The sequence below is a fragment of the Tasmannia lanceolata genome, unplaced genomic scaffold, assembly GCF_043159265.1.
Source record: "Tasmannia lanceolata isolate RefF3 unplaced genomic scaffold, GAP_Taslan_0.1 ptg000023l, whole genome shotgun sequence".
Classification (NCBI taxonomy): Eukaryota; Viridiplantae; Streptophyta; class Magnoliopsida; order Canellales; family Winteraceae; genus Tasmannia; species Tasmannia lanceolata.
In genome coordinates this window covers 35,082,458-35,103,409 of record NW_027518700.1, presented here as the reverse complement: position 1 = coordinate 35,103,409, position 20,952 = coordinate 35,082,458, and the positions used below count along the sequence as shown (strand labels likewise).

Sequence of the window (20,952 nt, the reverse complement as noted above, 5' to 3'; positions counted from 1 at the left end):
CGTGTCCGCTAGAAGACAAAAATCTGCCCGGCCCAAGCCGGACAGAATATGACGCGTCCGCTAGACGACAAAAATCTGCCCGGCCCAAGCCGAACAGAATATGACGTGTCCACTAGAAGACAAAAATCTGCCCGACCCAGGCCGCCCAAATAGCTGGCCGAACAGATTTCACTCCAAGTTTCTGCCCGTCCCAGGCCGCCCAGATAGCTGGCCGAACAGATTTCACTCCAAGTTTCTGCCCGCCCCAGGCCGCCCAGATAGCTTGGCCGGACATATTTCACGTCAAGTTTCTGCCCGTCCCAGGCTGCGCAAATGGATTGACCGGACAGATTTCACTCCAAGTTTCTGCCCGTCCCAGGCTGCCCAGATAGCTTGGCCGGACAGATTTCACGCCAAGTTTCTGCCCGTCCCAGGCCGCCCAGATAGGTTGACCGGACAGATTTCACGCCAAGTTTCTGCCCATCCCAGGCCGCCCAGATAGCTTGGCCGGAGAGATTTCACTTCAAGTTTTTGCCCATCCTAGGCCACCCAGATAGCTCGACTGGACAGATCCTTTCGCTTCATTTTTCCAGCCGCCCCAGAGCACAGCCGCACTTCCCCAAATCATCACAATGACTTAGAGAACTGGGGGGCAACTGATGGGGTATGAAAAACAACAACTAATGAGTTGTCGACACGTGGCCCCGGAAGGGCCCACCACGAATTCGACACCTGCCCAGGGGTAATCCGGTAAGTACCTGAGAGTAGGTAAGCCTAAACCCACAGAAGGGCCGACACCTGTCCTGGGGTAGGTAATCCAACCACCCCAGGCCTCCCTCTATAAGAGGCCTCTCAAGGCTCAAAGTAAAGAGAGGTAATAACTTCTAAGCTACCACTCTTAAAATTTGGCTCTGCACTCTTGCTCATACTGACTTGAATGTCGAAGGGCCCATCCGGAGCAACAACTCCGGGTTGTTCTTCTGACCTCGTGTGCTCTTGTGCAGGGCTCAGCTCCTCCACCTCAGCTCCTCGGGCCCTCCAGCCCAGCTCTTACGTCACTGCCGTATCTGTTACCAATTTTTGGCCTAACAATTTTCAAGCTAAAGAATTGGAGGCTACACTTTCATTTTAGGGGCCTCCGTTCCAAAGCCAGTCACACACACTATGATGTGATTGCCCAATAACATCTAGGTTGTGTTTGGATTGCCAGAATCAGGAATCGACCTGTTTCTATTCTGATTACCTTGGAAACAGAATGGAAAAAAGTAAAATAAAAAATTTAATTCAATAAAAATTTCATTTGGAATGAGCAGAAGCAGAATACCACCTCTTGGGGCGGGAAATGGATTCCGGCATTTTCTCGCTCCTTTAATTCTGCCTGGTGTCATTTTCACCCCTTGATTCTGTTCATTTTTTTGAACCACACTGGAATTGAAATAGGATACCGTGTCCCCATCGGATTCCGGCAATCCAAAGTGGTCTCCCTTTTTCGAACCATACACGGGAGTAGAAATAGGATACTGATTCCACCGCCTGATTCCGGCAATCTAAAGTTGTCTCCCCTCTTTACTACTTTCGGTTCCAAAGGTGTGGTAATGGAAGTATTTGAAGTGAATATTTTGTAGCTTGGAGTTGGAACTCAACAACGATCCCCATTTGCTCCACATAGTAAGAGTCCATGGTGCCAGACCGTCAAGACAACAAAGGCAGAGAGAGAGAGAGAGAGAGAGAACCCCTCCACCCTTAATTTGCAAACCAGCAAAAGCCGTCTTTTTTTACTTTTTGCAGGATCGCAAATCAAGGGCAGAGGTGTCTCTCTCCGCCCTTTATTTTCACGGTCGGGCATCATATTATTTCTCCCTCATTCATTCCTTGTTGAGAGAGCCCTAACTTGAAAGTCAGCTTACACTAACTCCTCTTTTCCTTTCACACTAGTCCCATGTTGTTTAGGACAAAGATTTGCCCCAACTCTTGAACAATTTGACTCATAAAAAAGAGGCCAAGTTGCTGGTGAATAAAAATTACTTATAACCTACAAGAGAGATATACAAAGAAAGGGGAATTTGAAAAGAAAAAAACACATCTATAATTTCCAACCTATTGGGAGAAAAAAATTGTCCTCAATAATTAAAGCTGAAGTTGTAAATCAGGGTGTTGATTATCCAATAAATCTTGAAAACTCGTCCCAGCTTGGTGGCTAAGGCTCAAAGCAGTCTCACTATCACCTTTGGTGTCTAAAAATCTCATCTCCGGTACCGTTTCTGGAGGCAATTCCTGCCTTGGCATCCCATTCCGACCCCACCGATTCATCTCGCAGAGACGAGCTTGCAAATATGTCATGTCAAGAACGGACGGAGGGCCCATTTGTTCGCGGCCATGCCTGTGGCTCAGCTCTGAGGCAGCCATGGCTTGACTCTCTACATCTAAAGAATGTGAAGAACATTCATTCAGGGGTTCTAAAGAAGGTGAAGAAAAGCCATTCAGGGGTTTCGCAGCTCGGCTCGAGCTTTCTCCCTCCATGGCTTGGAATGACCAGGATGAGGATCCCAAACTGTTGTTATTTCGTGAAACGAATTCAAGCAGTCTTGACTGAGAAAACTCTGAAGCCAACTCAGCTGAGGCAATCTGTTCAGAACCAGACATCGTCATTGCGTACCCTTTGCAAGAGTTAACAAGCCTAGGGACCGAAAAATCTTGATTTCCAATATTGGTGGTGGGGAAAGATGAATGTTGTTGAGTATTAGAGCTTTGATTTCCAAGATGGGTGGTGGGGAAAGATGAATGTTGTTGAGTATTAGAGCTTTGATTTCCAAAATGGGTGGTGGGGAAAGATGAATCTTGTTGAGTATTAGAGCTTTGATTTCCAAAATGGGTGGTGGGGAAAGATGAATGTGGATGGGTATTAGAGCTTTGATTTCCTAAATGGGTGGTGGGGAAAGAAGAATGTGGATGGGTATTAGAGCTTTGATTTCCAAAATCGGTGGTGGGGAAAGATGAATGTGGATGGGTATTAGAGCTTTGATTTCCAATATCGGTGGTGGGGAAAGATGAATGTGGTTGGGCATCAGAGGTTTGATTTCCAAAATGGGTGGTGGGGAAAGATGAATGTGGCTGGGTATTAGAGCTTTGATTTCCAAAATGGGTGGTGGGGAAAGATGAATGTGGTTGAGTATCAGAGCTTTGATTTCCAATATCTGTGGCGAGGAAAGATGAATGTGGTTGGGCATCAGAGGTTTGATTTCCAAAATGGGTGGTGGGGAAAGATGAATGTGGTCGAGTATCAGAGGTTTGATTTCCAAAATGGGTGGTGAGGAATGAAGAATGTGGTTGAGTATCAGAGCTTTGATTTCCAAAATGGGTGGTGGGGAAAGATGAATGTGGTTGAGTATGAGAGCTTTGATTTCCAAAATGGGTGGTGGGGAAAGATGAATGTGGTTGAATATGAGAGCTTTGATTTCCAAAATGGGTGGTGGGGGAGCTTTGATTTGCAAAATGGGTGGTGGGGAAAGGTGAATGTGGAAGAGTATCAGAGCTTTGATTTCCAAAATGGGTGGTGGGGAAAGATGAATGTGGTAGAGTACCAGAGATTTGATTTCCAAAATGGGTGGTGGGGAAAGATGAATGTGGTAGAGTATCAGAGCTTTGATTTCCAAAATGGATGGTGGGGAAAGATGAATGTGGTTGGATATTAGAGCTTTGATTTCTAATATGAGTGGTGGGGAAAGATGAATGTGGTTGGGAATTAGAGCTTTGATTTCCAAAATGGGTGGTGGGGAAGGATGAATGTGATTGGGAATTAGAGCTTTCGCCAGTTTCGCGTCCAAAAATATTTGTTCTATCACTAATGTAGGCGCGGATACTAGGATAGCCAGAGATGTTGCCGAAGGGATTATGGGAAGTCGGAAAATTGACAGTGCAATTAGGAGTGGCCGGTTCCTGGTTGGTCAACATTGTACGAGCCAGAAAACCTTGAGTAGGATTCTGACATTGTTGTAACTTCCGGGAGGCAACCTTTTGTGCCGTTGGTCCCAAATCCGCAACGAACCGCGTCAAGCTTTCTTTGTAACTTAAATTCCCCTGATTAACCTACAGAACCCAAAGTATATAATCAGAGACTAATCACTTCAGCAATAGCATTTGCTTAAAAAGTTTTAACAGCCAACAGATAAAAGCACACTAATTAATTTGTTCCGCACTGACCACTATCATCCTAGCTACTACTCATTAATTTGTTCCACATTGACCACATCAGTTATGAGAGTTTCAGCTTCATACTCAAGAGGATTAGCAAAAAATGCTACCAATTAAGTTCTCTAAATAAAGTAAATTATAATGACAAACCTTCTGATTGATGGATGAAAGATTATAAGTAAGATATAGGCAATGCTGATTCTATAGTGTAGAACCTCTTGCCAAGTTTGGGGAACTAACCCAATTGAGCCTTGAGGCTATAAGACTTAGTCGAGTAATTGCACGATTTAGGTGTCTAGGAAAAGTGTATTCTAGATACCAATCTGCCCAGTCAGAATTCCTGATGCAGGCTATAACAACAAAACGAGTATAACAGTCCAAATTTTATCTTAGCTTCAAAATTGACAGTGCAATTAGGAGTGGCCGGTTCCTGGTTGGTCAACATTGTACGAGCCAGAAAACCTTGAGTAGGATTCTGACATTGTTGTAACTTCCGGGAGATCTAGGATGTGTCAGCACTAAGATACGCCCAGAAGAATTTTTTTGAAGAATTTATTTTTATACACCCAGAAGAATTTACAATATATATTCATAATGCAATAAATAATAGAAATTAAATTCTTTATTATGAGCTTGGAATATCAATATATATTCAGTGTGGTCATGACATCCTTGCAAAACAATTAAAAAATTAAATTCAAAATACCCAAATGCCATCATAGAGTCAGGCGTAGGGATTATCCAGCTCCAACACGTACAGCCTATCTTCATCTGTTCCATGGTCTACTGAATTTTATGAAAATGAGATCCCCTCTTTCTTAAATGTATGACTGGACAACACAACCAACAACTGATAACAATTCTGACATATCAGGACAACTATGCAACTTGTAACACATACGGTATCATGCCAATTAGACAGGAATCACATACCTATAACTGTCCTGACCAGTAATAGTGAGGATCTTATAACATCAACTAAACAGTAATGATTTTCAAATTGAGATGCGCTGCAGATCTGTTCCAAGTCTATAGAGATTAAGCATCAAAATTCCAGCATTTTCAAAGTAGGATGCAATAACCTCAGATCAAAAGTGTCCTTTCAAGTTGAAACAACATTAGAGTTCAAACGTGCTGAGCAATCAAGAAGATAACACGTGTTCTGTAGCCATTGAAAAAGAGCTATGTCATAAATATCATTCTTGGGAATTTCTCAGGAAGGGAAAATCTAGGGATAAATTTTTTTTTTCCCAGGTTTATGTCGGAGAAAATGGTAAAATAAAATCATTTAAAAATATAAAATATAAAAATACACACCTTTTTAACCTGGAATTAGGGTTAGGTCGAAGCTTTTAGGATGTTTGAGAGATTTTAGAGTGAAGGAGAAGATTGAGAGACTTTTTTAAAGTCAAGTCGCCAATTTATTGTGATAATTCATGATAGATTCAAAAGAAATTCTATTTCTCACCAGATAAATTCGCATTCTTGAGGCAAATTCACATTTTTTATCGTTAATCAAAATCTCGTGATTTTTTCGTGAGATTTTCAATTTATCGCCAGTATTTGCGACATAGGAAAAGAGGAATCCAAGGGAGATAAAACAACTATCCAGGTATGGTCTGGGCATGATTCATACCTCTTCACCTATGTAATTCTACTGTGGTTACTGTCCAATGCTGGAACAACCATACACTAGCGAGAAACCGTGGGCCAATAGCATAATTCTGCTATGGATAATGCACAGGCTCGGTTTTAGGTGAATTCTATAACAGTTATGAATTACAAGGGCAGATCTGAACTGATTGATTTCAGATGTAGTGACATCATGTGATTCCACGAGATTCAAGGAATGGTGTGTCAAGTTAACTTGATTTCCTGCTGAAATCTGAGAATCACTAGCGTTGAGGTTTTTTAAGAAGCAGCTCACAGATCTTAAGAATTTGCAAGGTTTCCATCCATCCAACCAGATACTAGCAGGATTCTCTCGCAGGTAGAGGAATACACTTACAGTTTGTAATTGATGATAGAAGTTGTCAAAACAGGCTTCATTAGAGTCACCTGATCTTTCTAGGAGACTTGTTTTTGTCACCAAAGATTTGATTGCTGTGTCCCTTCCAAATATGCCATGATAAAGAGTAAGGAATTATTCTTCAAAGAGATTTACCATAAGAACCAAAAGGACACGAATCCCATCCAAATATGATTGAGTCAATAGAATCTTGGAGGGTCGGAGACATACCAAATTGGAGGAGTGCACCCCGAATTTTGTGGAATTCGGGGTGAAGGAACAATAAATCACAAGATGGTGCACGCCGAATTTTGTGGGTGAAGGGGCAATAAATCAAAAGATGATTTAGGGATTCTTTAGCACTTTTCCAAAGAATATATCTACTTGCAATAGAAATTTGTCATTTCGTAAGTCTATTGCAAATGCTAAATTTATTGGGCACCACCATCAAAATAAAACCCACCACTCTTCTAAATGAGGCCGACAAAGCCCAAATCTTAGACCAAGGAGAAGAGGATGTTGACTGTTTACCAAACAATGAAATAAACATTTAACCGAGAAGTTTCCATTAGGATCAGGCATCCAAATCCTTCTATCATTCCCTTGAAGTGGGTTGTAGACCATTTCAAGCAACAAGAAGATGAGAGAGGCTATCAATTTTGCTTGATTTAAGATTTCTACCAAGAGTAATATTTCAAGCCACCTTCCGACCCAGCTTGAAGAAAAGGAAAAGAAAATTGAATAATGAGGTAAAGATAGTCGTCGCGGATGAAGGAGTCACCTCTGCTACGATGAATGCAGTGAACCCCAATGAGAAGATAGGAGTTTTTAAGGATCCACTCCAAGCCATGCTCCAGTCGCAACCATGCCAGAAGTCTCAGCTTTTCCAATTTTTTTTAATCTCTCTCCATATACTGGTTCCTCATGCATCGTCATTGGTGATGGGTCATCCCTAACCTTTGCCAGGTCTTCCATTACTTCCACTTGTGGTTCTTTTCATGTCCAAGAAGTGTATTTAGATCCTAGTACACAACGTAAATTGTTCTCTCTCACGAATCACAACTCAATTCTCCTGCTATTTTATTTTTACACACTATGTTCTTGTGAGGGATCTACAATAAGGGAAATCTGCACTAAGGGTGCTTGTCGTGACAACCTATATATTCTAGATGCTATTCATTTTAGATCCTCCACTATTGTCGCTTATGTTGAAGTTTTCTTTGTGTCCATGCCATCTCCATCACTATCAATCCGGATCACTGCCTCAACCACACTAACAGTCGCACGCTGTAGTCTTTAATTTCATAGTATCATCTTCTTGTTTATTGTAATGACTTAATTCATATTTCTGCTCTATCAGTCCGGATCACTGCCTCAATCACACTAACAGTCGCACGCTGTACTGTTTAATTTCATAGTATTATCTTCTTGTTTATTGTAATGACTTAATTCATATTTCTGCTCTTATTGTAAGCTTGAAAAACACACCGAGCTTCCTTCTTCTCCATCTATTAAAATTAGTACTTTTCTCTTTGAGATAATAGATTCCAATGTATGACGACCGGCTCTCCACTTCTCCTTCCGGTCGTCGTTATTATGATATTTTCATTGATGATTTTTTTTCGTTTTAGTAATATATTTTCATAAAACAAAAATCAAATATTCTCTCTTAACTTTTCTCAGTTTTATACCTCTATCACAGCCATGGTTTAAAATTTCGGTCCGAAATTTGGTAATTTGGTTCGAAATTCCGGACCGAATTTCCATAATTTTGGCCGAAATTTTGTAACACTTTAAAAAAAATAAAAATAATGGCATTTAATCGAAATTTCGGACTGAAATTTGGAAATGGCGAAAAATGAAGTTTAGGAAAATTTTGGTTTCGGTCCGCAGCAAAATTTCGGATTTCGGTCGAAATTTAAAACCATGATCACAGCCATGGTTTAAAATTTCGGTTTCGGTAACCGTTTCGGACCCCATCAAAAACCGAAATTTTGGCGAAATCTGAAATTTCGGCTGAAATTCCGAAATTTTGTAACACTTTTTTTTTTAATAAATAATGGCATTTAATTGAAATTTCGTAAATGGCGAAAAATGGAATTTCGGGAAATTTCGGTTTTGATCGAAATTTAAAACCATGATCACAGCACATCATAACACATGTATCAAACACCTGAGAATTTTTTGCGGTGGTCAGTATACCTGATGGGGACCACCTTTTTTTTTTAATGGTATGATGGGGACCACCCTAAACTCAAAATTTTAATTTTTAGCTGCCTTTTAAGTTCCTTAGGTTATAGTAGCGGTACCACAGTCTTTATATCAAAATCAATTAAGTTTTTTTGAATTACAACTGTTTTTTTGCACATGTATTACGGGAATTTTAAGTGGGGAGCAAGTTATAACCTATAAGTCATTAGATGGTATTTTAGTCCAAAAGTGTTATGTTTTTGTTTAGGGTATCAAAAGTTTCTGGTTCTCTTTCTTTTCTTAAAGCTATGATGAAAAGATGATGAAACAAATGAATGAAAAGGATTGTTCTTTGTTACTTTGCAAAATATTGGGTGTGAAGCCTTCATCCTCGAGGTGCGATACTTTGATCTTTCCTAAAGTGTGAATCCTCGGGTTGTTAGTGTGATTCTAGCAAATTCTTCTTCGTTGGTGAGATGCTGAAGTTTCTTTGGTGAGATTCCAAAGAAAACTCTTGGTAGGATGCCTTGAGATCAGTTCCTCATTTCTCCTTGACTAAAACCTTAAGACCCTAGTTTCTTTTCTTTTTTTAACCATCTCATCTCAACCTAAACTTGCGCCCCTCCGTATTGCTCCAAAACTAATTTTAGGCCTTCCCGGCATCCTTCAACAACTTCCTGGCATATGTATGCACCCTTCTAAACCTATCATAAACCTCTTAAAATATTTTTCCAATCTAATCACCTATTTTAGGAGAAAACCCCTAATTTCACCCATCTTTTTCACACCTAATGCTTCTTCCATATATCTATCGTACATCAGATTTGCTATCAGAGCAAAATATTAGTCTTTCCTTTGATCGTCCTGCATCAATACTTCACATACCTTTGGAGATTTATGCCACAAGATATTTGGAAGCAAGTTTCTTGGCTTCATTCCCATGGACAACATTGCTTAGAGGCATCACCTGCGTATCAGAAAATCTCGACTATCCATGATGTTTCATTTAGGAGCTCCCCGACATCTTTGGATAGAGGCCTTCCAAACCATGACCCACATCATTAATTTGCTAGCATCATCCATTTTGGGCCATCACACCCACACATGCTCTTCTTGGATAAGAGTTGAACTATTCGCATCTTCTAACTTAGGGATGCATATGCTACATTCATGTTGTTAACTTACCAACTTCTCCAAAAGCTTAAGCTGTTGGAGAAAGGCGTTATTTATCTTTTAAACTTTAACACTCCCCCGCACGTGTGGCCCACTTGGCAAACACGTGGCACACCACTTTGGGCCGACCATCACATGTGGATTTTTGCTATTTGGGAGGTTTGAACTTGAGACCATTGGCTCTGATACCATGTTAACTTACCAACTGCTCCAAAAGCTTAAGTTGTTGGAGAAAGGCGTTATTTATCTTTTATACTTTAACACATGTGCCTGACACTCAAGTGGTATCGATGAAAAGGGAGGCCCAGTGCACGAGGCTCCTGCCACTGCGGGGTCTGGAGAGGGCTAGATGTACACAGCCTTACCCCTGCTTTGAGGCTGTTGTCGACCACCCGGTCAAAATGGAGAAACCTTACCGTTAAGTGGTATCGATGCTACTCCTAATGCCATAAAATGCACTTTTATGGGGCACAATCACGAACAAAAGGGGCTTCGATGTTACTCCTTTCATCACCAGAGATCTTAATCTCTCAACATGCTGCTTTTGATGAGACTCGCCTATATGATCCATCTTGCATATCTCGAGAGATTACGGGAAGACCTCCACATTGCCACCCACAATACATCCTTTCACATCACGTGAACTTGAGGGGGGAATTTTCTACATCACGCACCCTAGATTTCCCATCTCCACTACACACATGCCCACTACTAACCGCCGCTCTTCATCTGGGTTTGTGCAACAGTATGAGACACTATTTTCGTCATCACAGGCATCAACAAGCACTAACAACATAATTGCAATCTATCCCAGAACCATCCTCTCTTACAAAAGCTTTACTAGAGATCAGTGGGTGGAAGCCATGCAGGATGAGGCAGCTCTCTACAAGAATTATACATGGGAGATAGCTGTGAGACCCTCCGAAGAGAATGTAGTTGGATTTCAAATGGGTCTTTAAACTAAAGAAGAAACCTGATGGCATGGTTGACAGAAGTAAAGCACACTTAGTGGCAATGGATACACACAACCAAATGCAGTTGGCTTTAAATGGGTCTTTACACTACAGCAAAAACCTGATGGCATGGTTGACAGAAATAAAGCACACTTAATGGTTTGGTAGCAACTAAATGACCCCAGAGCAAAACATCTCTAGGTAGCCAAGAGGATTCTTCGATACGTTCGAGGCACCATGGGTTACGCTCTGCACTATGACACAAGCAAAGGGCAAGATATTCAGGTAGAAGGAAACATTGACGCAAACTGGGCTGGTGATCCTAACATGTGTCAATCTACTACTAGTTTTTGTGTGCTCGTGAATGGATTCCTTGTATCATGGAATACAGGAATAGTAAAGAAAAGCAGCGATCAGTAGCACGGTCCAACATCAGCTGCCGTCATAGATATGACACCTCCCACAAGAACTGCATTTGAAATCTGATGGGGTTCCACGCAAAAGCAAATAGTCCCACATCGGATAAATGAAATGGACGGGGATGGGTTATAAGGGAATGGGCACCCTCCCCCTAATGGCTAGCTTTTAGGAGTGAGTTCTACCCGGTTAAATTCCCCACAAATGGTATCAGAGCCATAAAATTTTGGGCGATTGCAGCGATGACGAGCGCTAAGTTCGAGGTGGAGAAATTCAATGGAGCAGGCAACTTTGTGGCAAACAAGAGTGAGAGATCTCCTGGTTCAGTAAGGTCTCGTGAAGGCTTTGTTAGGCAAAGACAAGAAACCAGAAAAGATGAGTGCCGACGATTGGGTAGAGTTGGATACGAAAGCGGTTAGTGTGATCCGTCTGTGTTTGGCGGATGAAGTTGTTTACAACGTAACCGGCAAAGTGACTGCAACTGGGATTTGGCACAAACTCGAGAGTCTCTACAGAGCGAAATCGCTAACCAACAAGTTGTTTCTCAAGAAGCAACTATATGCTCTTCGGATGAAAGAAAACTCAAGTCTGTTGGGGCATCTCAATACTTTCAACATGATGGTCTCGGAACTGTTGAACGTTGGAGGCAAGTTGGAAGAGGGAGATAAGGCTATACTTCTCTTGGCGTCCTTTCCTGGATCTTACGACCACTTAGTTACCACTCTTCTCATTGGGAAGGAAACCTTGGTCACAACAGAGGTAATGTCGGCCCTCCTTGCAAGCAAAAAGCTAAAGAAAACAATTGGGGAAGAACCCAAGGCAGATGGGCTTGTAGTGAATGCTAACAATAGGCTGCGACGTGGTCGATCTCGTGGCAAGAAGTGAGAAGGGAGTAAATCTCGATCCAAATCGAGAGGTGGAAGCACAATTGAATGCTAATGGTGCCATAAAAAGGGGGCACATCAGAAGAGACTGCAAGAAGCGACAACAAGAATTCGAAGAGAAGAAACATAGAAGTTCAAACCAAGCTATTGTTGCAGCGGAAAGCTCTAGCGAAGCTGAAGTGGGTGTTTTATTAGTTTCTTCAGATAAGGGTTATTTTCTAAATGCATGGATTCTTGATTCAGGATGCTCCTATCATATGTGCCCGAACAAAGACTGGTTTGATACGTACAAGCCATACAATGGAGGAACGATTCTCATGGGAAACGATGCTGCCTGCCAAGCTATTGGGATAGGCACTGTGAAAATCAAGATGCATGATGGACTGGTACGCATTTTATCTGAGGTAAGACATGTTCCAGATTTAAAGAAGAATTTAATTCCTCTTAGGGTATTAGATACTGGTGGCTGCCAGTACAGCGCATCAGGAGGAGTTATGAAAATTGTGAAAGGTGCACTAGCTGTAATGAAGGGAGAGAAATTTGGAAACTTGTACAAGCTGCTAGGGAATACTGTGGCAGGCGGAGCTGCATCAGTTGAGGCTAGCTTTTAGGGGTGAGTTCTACCCAGTTAAATTCCCTACAAATGGTACAAGAGCTCAGGGCGTGGTAACCCCAGTTTGCCTCCGAGGGCCGGACTGTCCCTCGGGAAGATTTGGGAAACCCCGATGTAGTATCTCGTGGTTCCCACGTTGCCACCGCATGGAGGGGCGAGATTGTCCACGTTGCTTCCGCATGGAGGGGGAGATTTTTGGGGTTTCATGCAAAAGCAAATAGTCCCACATCTGATAAATGAAATGGATAGGGATGGGTTATACGAGAATGGGCACCCTCCCCTTAATGGCTAGCTTTTAGGGGTGAGTTCTACCCGATTAAATTCCCCACCAAATCAAATGTATATCCTCTTCTATGAGATAATCAAAGTGCAATATAGATGCCATAGAATCTTGTGTTCCATGCTAGAAGTCTAGAACCAAACACACCAAGAATGATTACTAATGCCAGAGAAAAGTTGAGAACAGAACAGTGAAGTACTTCCTTAGCATATATCTAGTCAAAATCACCTTGCAGGAGTATTCACGAAAGAAGTAAGTTCATACCATCACCATAGCTTGTGGGGGAGTACTAGAAAATAACACATAGGAGTATTTTAGTCATTTCCTACCATTGCATAAATACCATTTACTATCATTTATGACGTTAGTTACACAATTCTTTCCCCAAGTGTGGTTATCTTCTTTAATTCTCTCTTTATCTCCTTCACTTCATCTTTAGATTTGTTTCCACAATATATATTACAATTATATGTATGTGTATGTAATATATTTATATGCATGTATAAATATATGTCTTTGTGAATGTGTGTGTGGGCGCATGATGATGCATCTTTGTCAAGTTATTTTGATATTGGGACTCAAATATCTGAATTCTAATACATAAAGGTTCTAGGAATAAATTGTTTTCGGTGAACTTAAGACGTTAAAGCATTCATAACACTAATGACAATGATTCCTGAGGTTCCATAGTATTATACTTTCCATTTATTATACTGTCCATTTATTTATTTTCATTCCACATTATGTGCGTCCTCTAATCAAGTATGTTTGGAAGCATCAAGATTAAATTAGGTAGCGGACAACTTTGTGTAGGGGTTAGTCATACTAATGACATGCTTGGTAGGCCTTCAATTTGGCATCACATCTACACATTGTTTCTTGCACTCCTTCTCAAGTTGTCAATTATGGTTTACACACTACCGATCATGACTATACAACATTAGGTACAGTTTTTATTAAATATAACACAGAAAGTAGTCTTTATTTGTCTTTCTTTCCTTCTATATACATAACGCCACAAGAAATACGTAAAGATTTTATAAAATAAATTACAGAAAGCAGTTTTTATTATCGTTCCTTCCATACACATAAAGCCACCAGAAATGGTCCGTAATTCGAGCATATGTAGAATTAACGTAAGAATCATGCATTTGTACCGTCACTTGTACCAAATTCAACATACAAAAGAATGGGCTTAGAGTTGAGATAAGTGCATTTACAAGAACAATGTTAACAATTGAAAATGGAAATAATTACATGATAAAAGAAAGAAAATACACACATGTAGAAAACAACAAAGAACTTACATAGTTAAGTCGTCCTGGGCTATTGCAAAGGGTTGAAAATAATGACTCATTAGCATTGAGAAAAGAACTCCATGGCCTAGAATTTGAACGACGTTCTTCAGGGAAATTGGATTGCCTTCCATCTGTAAAACCGGTTAAGAAGAAAAAAAAAAACGGTAAAGGAAAAAATTTCCCTAATAGGCACTTAACTAATGATATGTGTAACATAAAGTCAAATCTTATGCGGTGACTGGAGTCAAGAGTTTGTGAGCAAGCAGAAATGAATGAAAACAAATGAAAAATATTTTTTTTTCAAAGCAGAAACATATCTATAATTGAAGATAAAGCCCATGGGTTGAATAAAATCCTATCAAAAGTTCACAAAAATGAACTTGATGTGAGAATCACTCTTGAGTCAAATGGGTGAACCCCCTTCTGATTAAGAAATTGAACAGGAGAAAAAGAGACGTGATGAGTCATCCAAAACCCTTGTTAGATATAAATCTGTTCTGATTAATAAATTGAACAGAAGAAACAAAGACGTGATGAGTCATCCAAAACCTTTGTTGGATATAAATCTGCCTTTCAAGACTAACTTTCATTTCATCAGTCTTTCACAAAACATTTTTTTTTGAATAATAAGTCTTTCATAAAACAGTTGACATTTTTTGTCTTTACTCTTGTTTTTAAAGCCCACACCTTTTGACTCATTTGATAATGAGATAATAATTAATTCCCAAAAAAATCACTTGCAAAGATGCATCCAAGAAAGCAAGATGAGACAGAAAAACAATAATAAACAGACTATAAAGAAGGCCAATCACTTCTGTGGAAAATAAATCTCTCTCTCCCTCAATGTATGCAGCAACCCTTTGAATACAATTTTAGAAATAAATCCTAAAATCAAAATCATCAATTATTAGGTTCTACTATATCAGGCTACAAGTTAGTTCTCACTTCATACCAAAAATAACTTAATAAATTCTCTACTTACCAAAAAGAGAACTTGAACCAAAAGCTGCTGGGCCTGCTTGAAGGTTTCTCCTGCGACCTGAGTAACCATGTAAGGCCAAATTGCTAGGATTCACACTGGTAGCAAGCTTTGCAAGTGAGCCATAATCCGAGACTCCAATTTCACCATGATTGCCTCCATTCTCATTAGTTTTCAATGACTTCCTCGTGAAATTACCAGATTTTCGTCTCACAGTAAAGTATTCCAATTCAAAATTTTCTTTATCAGTTCTCAGGGTATGAAAAATCTTCGTTGCCAGTTCTTGCATAGCTCGAGCCTAGAAATCCCGGCATTCTACTTTTCAGTAAGAATAAAACTAATATTTTAATGATAAATCGATCCTTTCAATATATGAAGTGGAGATCTTACATGTCTGTAGAAAATGGTACTCGAGGAATTGAAATGCATCGCATTGCTGGATATCAAAAAAACATCGTTCTGCAATTCATGTATATATTTCAATAAACGAATTAGTTGAAAAATTCAAAATACAGCTTCATACAAATGCGGATGTAACAATTCTATTGATGTAGAAATTTAGAAACAATTAAACAAGCATAGCTTTCCCAATACATAATATTCGTCATGACACATTTCTGGGTGAGGTGTCTGCAATCTTGCTTGACTCCCACCATGGTTTTAAATTTCGGCCGAAATACCGAAATTTCAGTCGAAATCTCAGATACAATTTTGGCTAAAATCCAAAATTTTGGCCTGAATTTCGGGAAAATGTAATTTTAAATTTTTTTCTTCTGAAATTTACTTTTTTTCCAAAATTTCCATCAAAGTTCGGTTTCAGCCATGTCTGAAACCGAAACCGAATTTTAAACATGAACTCCCACAAACTATGACAAATAGAAACATTTATCACCATTGCCGGGTCCAAAATCTCATCAATTGAGCTCACCAAAGTCCACGGACTGAAGTCCTCTTTAAAACCCAAACAATAACATTTTGACAATCAGCTCCTACACAGATTTCCAACTAAATTCTGGTGCTCAACCTTAACCCCTCAAATAAAAGTTCAACCTTCAGCTTTTTTTGAACCCGTTATCTAGAGGACCCAAAAGAAGCTTATCTTGATGTCACCTTTATTTTATTGACTACAATATTGTGACATAATTCAAAAAATGAAACATGAACTATAGAATCCCTAAAAGAATCAACGGCTGTTAAGGACAAGGTAAAAGAGAGAACCTCAAATTGCTCCAATGTTGTGTAGAGTCCTTCTTGAAGTTTGGCCCTCATGGTGGCAAAATCCATTGGATTTTTTATAATGTCATAGTAACCCTCAACCTGCTAGAACAAAAGATTTCAGTCTATTCCTATGGGCTAAAAAATGCTAAAAATCAGAATATGATTCCAAAGTATCAATCATTACGAATAGACCTCTTCGGGATCAACGGGCTCTGCAAATATCTCATGTGTATCTTTCCTGCAATTAGGCAATGGATTATAAAAGAGGAAAAACTGTTGAAAGAATTAGTATTTCATGACAAGTTTAGGGTTGGCATGGAGTCCATAGTCGATACTTTTATTATATTTTGACAAATCATTATTGTTTTGCACATCAAAAGAGATTTGAAATTAAAGATAATTCGATACCCACCGCTATGGTGGGTTTGACAAAAATTTGGAAAGTTTGAACTTCTATTAGTATTTCATGACAAACATTCGGAAAGTTCGAATTAGTATTTCATGACAAGTTTAGGCTTGGCATGGAGTCCAAAGTCGATACTCTTATTATATTTTGACAAATCATTATTGTATTGCACATCAAAAGAGATTTGACATTAAAAATAATTCGGTGCTCACCGCTATGGTGGGGTTGACAAAATTTTGGAAAGTTCGAACTCCTATTAGCCCTACTCTCAACCAACGAGTTTGCTTAAGGTATGAAATAAATTAACCTCCATGAGTCAAATAAAAAAGAAATAAATATGCATATGACTTACTTTTGTAGTACATCAAGGATAAGCTCGAGAACTCGTTTTTCTGGCATCCAAGATATAAATGGCCCTCTTGAAGAATTGTCTGTTGAAATAACACTAAGTCAGTTCTAATAAACATGATTGAAACTTAGATTGGAAAATCTAAAAAATATACTTAAAGCAATTAAAAAACTATTTCCATTATTGCCTGGACAATCATTGTGTATGGGATTTTCTTCCACCTGCAAGTAAGAGCAATCTATTAATGCCACAATAGAGTAAGTACTAGTTTATTGATATTTAAGTAGAATGAATCAGAAAAATAATTGAATAAGTAGATAAATAAAACTAAGTATTGTAGTCGCTCATGTTAAAAGGATGGGAAACTTTTTTTACCAAAATTTTAGTGCAAACAGGCACAACTCATATCCAAATCAAAATTTTCTTTTGTAGGCTTCCAAGGAAGAAACAAGGAATCTCCAATCCAACAAGTAATCAGAACCATAATAACAATGGAGTTATTATTAGCACTTTCAATAGAAAACCTACAATTCCTCAAAGCAAAACAAAATGGATCCTGAATCCAAAACTTGAAAAGAATGAGAAAATCCTCCAAGAGACTAAGTTTTAAATGCTAGTTTCGGAATGCTTATTGGTTACCATAGAAATGGAAACACATCACTTTCAGTCATAGATTTTGGTGTAAATCCGATAAAATTGCAAAATTTTATGTCAGTTACCATAGAAATGGAAACACATCACTTTCAGTCATAGATTTTGGTGTAAATCCGATAAAATTACAACATTTTATGCAATGCATGCAAATGATGGAAGTTTATGATGAGATTCCAAGGAATGCTAGAATAAGCACAAATACACAGTTATAAACCATCACATAAGGATGACAACCATTCATTATGATTTAACAAGATCAACACTTAATAGCATTTGTTGTCACAAATATCTAGAACAATGAGGAGCATTCTAAATTGAAAATGTATACAACCACATATTCATATACTTCAATTAAACACAAAATGGAGGGAAAAGGCACTTCATTCATTAGTTTCACAAAAAAAAATAGTACAATATAATGAAGGAGTACAGTATATTGATGGAAATTTAGAGGATTTTCTAGCAAAAATAAATAGAATAAGTAATTTTTAACAAGAAATAAAGAATTTCAATTCTGTTTATCGGTAGATCGGGTATGAGTAACTCACATGAAGAAAGGAGTGCCAGTATTCAATGGACAATATGTATGTAGGCAGAAAAAAAACAGAGGATTTACTTTTGAATGAATATACAGAGGAATTATATGGGCGCGGGTGTGTGTGCGTGGGTCGTGGGGGGGGCGTGGGGGGGGGGGGGGGGGGCGAGTCTCCCCACATCCCTCATACACACGCAAAGAAAAGTGAACTACAATTCGAACAAGGCAGATACAAATTAAATATCACTAGAAAATCCTATAGTTTTGTGAAAAATAAACACAAAGAAGGGAAAAAAAATCCTAGTCAATTGGAAGCTCAGTACATCCCCTGATGCCAAGGTTTATCCACCAATAGACAAATGCCAGAAACAAAATCTTTAAGCAGCATTTGACCGGAACCACATGTGTTTAGTAAGAAAATTTGTGCCATCTGAGGCTACAGCTGATTGCAAAATCGATAACCCCTTTTATATTACCCAAAGTCGAGGAGACGTAACATTCACCACGTCAAGTTGTTCCTTGACATGGACTCTAGCAAAATGTTGGGGGCAGCTCAACACGAATGTATTGCAGTCCCCAAAAGCCATATGCCAAAAGGTTCCTCCCCAGTTGGAGTTGCTAAGCTGAACTTTGACAGCCCAAGTTGAACCCCTGGCTATTTGGGGCATGGAGGTGTTGGTATTTCAATCAGGTTCTACCATGGCTAAGACTCTCAGGTCACATCAAACCAATCACTATAGCTTTTCTACTTGAACTATGAAGCAAAAGAAGGGTCACTCAACTCAAAATTTGGGTTATATTTTCCTCCTAATGATTCATGAAAGCATCCATTAGTAAAATTACAGGAGAAAACACACCAGTCAAAACTCAAAAGATGCTCTGAGCCAACAAAATTAATTGCAAAAAAATGATACAGAATAAAAGAAATAGCTTGATTCTTATTCTTTACATTATCAATGTTATTGTCATTGAGTAACAGAAACCAATATCCAAATATTTAGCAATGAACAAATCATTACGGCTTCAGCTCGTCAGGTCGATGCCTCACAAACATACATTCCATCACACTGCATCAAAAAATAATTGAAATATCTCTAATAAAAAGTTATTGGGTCCAAATTTCTAGCTCAACTCCAACAAATATACATAAAAAAGACAGGCTGTCAAAATAATAAATTGAATAGTCAACCAATACCCAGATGTTCAACAATGAGAAAAATCTCTTGGCTTCCAGCTTTTGGGTTCAGCTCTTCATGCCAATACCTTGAGATCCACATAAAATTTAAAATAAAAAATAAAAAAAATTAACCCTATCGTCCTCACCCACCCACCCCCACAAAAAAAAAAGAAAAAAAAAACTGCTGTTATTACTGTTGAAATAACTGAAAACAGTAGTAATCAGATGCTCATCAATAGAAAAAAAACAAAAAAACAGAATCATTTGGATTTCAGCTTGTGGGCTCAGTTCTTAGTACCTGTGCCTTAAATATCCACAATAAATCCACAGAAGACACACAATAAACTCCAAGTAAAACAAAGACAATAAACTTGAAACACAAAACAAACAAATGATTCTCTAACCATAAGAAAAACACAAAACCAAAATATAAATAAATGATTCTCTAACCATAAAGAAAAAAGTAATCATTTACAGCAACACCCATTTAAGCTCCAAATCACCCAACCTAATTTTAAAATCATAATAAAAACATAGTATGGTAACAAATAAAATGAACAGAAAAGAAAAAGAAGAAGAGATCTAGCAACACAAAGAAAGGCACATTTTCCCACTCTATTCATAAACAAATACAAGAGAGAGAGAGAGAAAAAAAAAAACCCACCTCTTCAACTACCCTTTCAACTGAATTAACTACCACCTCTTGCACAGTTCTTAGCCTCTTCTTCTTCCTACCACGCTTACGCCCGGGCAGCCCCTGCCCGCTGCCCGTACCCTTACCCTTCTCACTATTCTTCTGTTGTGGGTCCGTGACATGTGTCGATCCCAAAGCCTTACACGTGTCTAGACCAGAAAGCCTAGCACTCCTCCTTTTTCCCCCTTCCTCCATTACCGGATTTTTTTTTCCAAAAAAAACAAACCCCACCTAAAAAAATGTGTAAAAAATCAATCCCATTTTTTCTTTTTCTCTCTTAAACAAAGATCAAGATGGTGGAGAATCTTTTTTAATGAAATCAAAATGCACGAAAAACAAAACCCAATTTCTTTTTTTAAAGAAAATGGATTGAGGAGTTCTAACGGTTCTAGAATCCTAGCCCCACAGTCACATCAAATGAAGACTTAGGACACTTTTTCCTGAAAAAGATTGAAAACCCACCTAGGAAAATGCATTAAAAACAAAACCCAGATTCTACTTTTTTTTTCTTTCTCTTTGATTTGGGGGAAATGTGGAGAAATAGAACCACAATGTCACATCAGGAGGGAGGATGATTTTAGAGAGATTTGTGTGAAAATGGGTGGGAGGGTTTAAGTGGGTGATGTGACCGTGGTCTTACAGGGTTTTACTTGTTTCTCTGAGTTTCAGACGGGAAAAACAAGGGGAAACAGAGAGAGAGAGAGAGAGTGTGGGCAAGCATGATTTTATTTTATTTTTTTACTTCTCATCTATTTATCAAAAAAACCCATGCGTTACGTGAGAATAATATAAATGTAGAAAAAAGGGCCTGATAAATTCGCACCCTTTGTAGGATAATTCGCACCGATTTAGTGTGAATTGTTGTTAAAAAACCACATACCCTCCTTTATTGGGGTGTGAATCATTCTATAGGGGTGCGAATTTATTTAGAATGGAAGAGTTTTGTTTTTTTTC

The 20,952-nt window shown here is 38.9% G+C and overlaps 1 protein-coding gene across 2 annotated transcripts; it reads right to left on the bottom strand.

Moving 5' to 3' along the window:
* Positions 1-1,983: 1,983 nt before the first annotated feature.
* LOC143856717 (uncharacterized) lies at positions 1,984-20,704 on the bottom strand. 2 transcript variants are annotated; one of them, XM_077366994.1, is made up of 10 exons: positions 20,461-20,704; positions 19,969-20,229; positions 17,126-17,159; positions 16,942-17,020; positions 16,376-16,421; positions 16,184-16,282; positions 15,356-15,424; positions 14,969-15,263; positions 13,996-14,117; positions 1,984-4,065 (listed from the first exon to the last, which is right to left on the bottom strand). In XM_077366994.1, exons 2-10 carry the CDS (start codon positions 20,191-20,193, stop codon positions 2,107-2,109), a joined length of 2,928 nt encoding a protein of 975 aa, XP_077223109.1. In that variant the 5' UTR covers positions 20,194-20,229; positions 20,461-20,704; the 3' UTR covers positions 1,984-2,106. The 2 variants fall into 2 exon arrangements, with proteins under 2 accessions (XP_077223109.1, XP_077223108.1); XM_077366993.1 differs by having other exon boundaries at positions 19,969-20,704.
* Between the last annotated feature and the right edge of the window lie 248 nt (positions 20,705-20,952).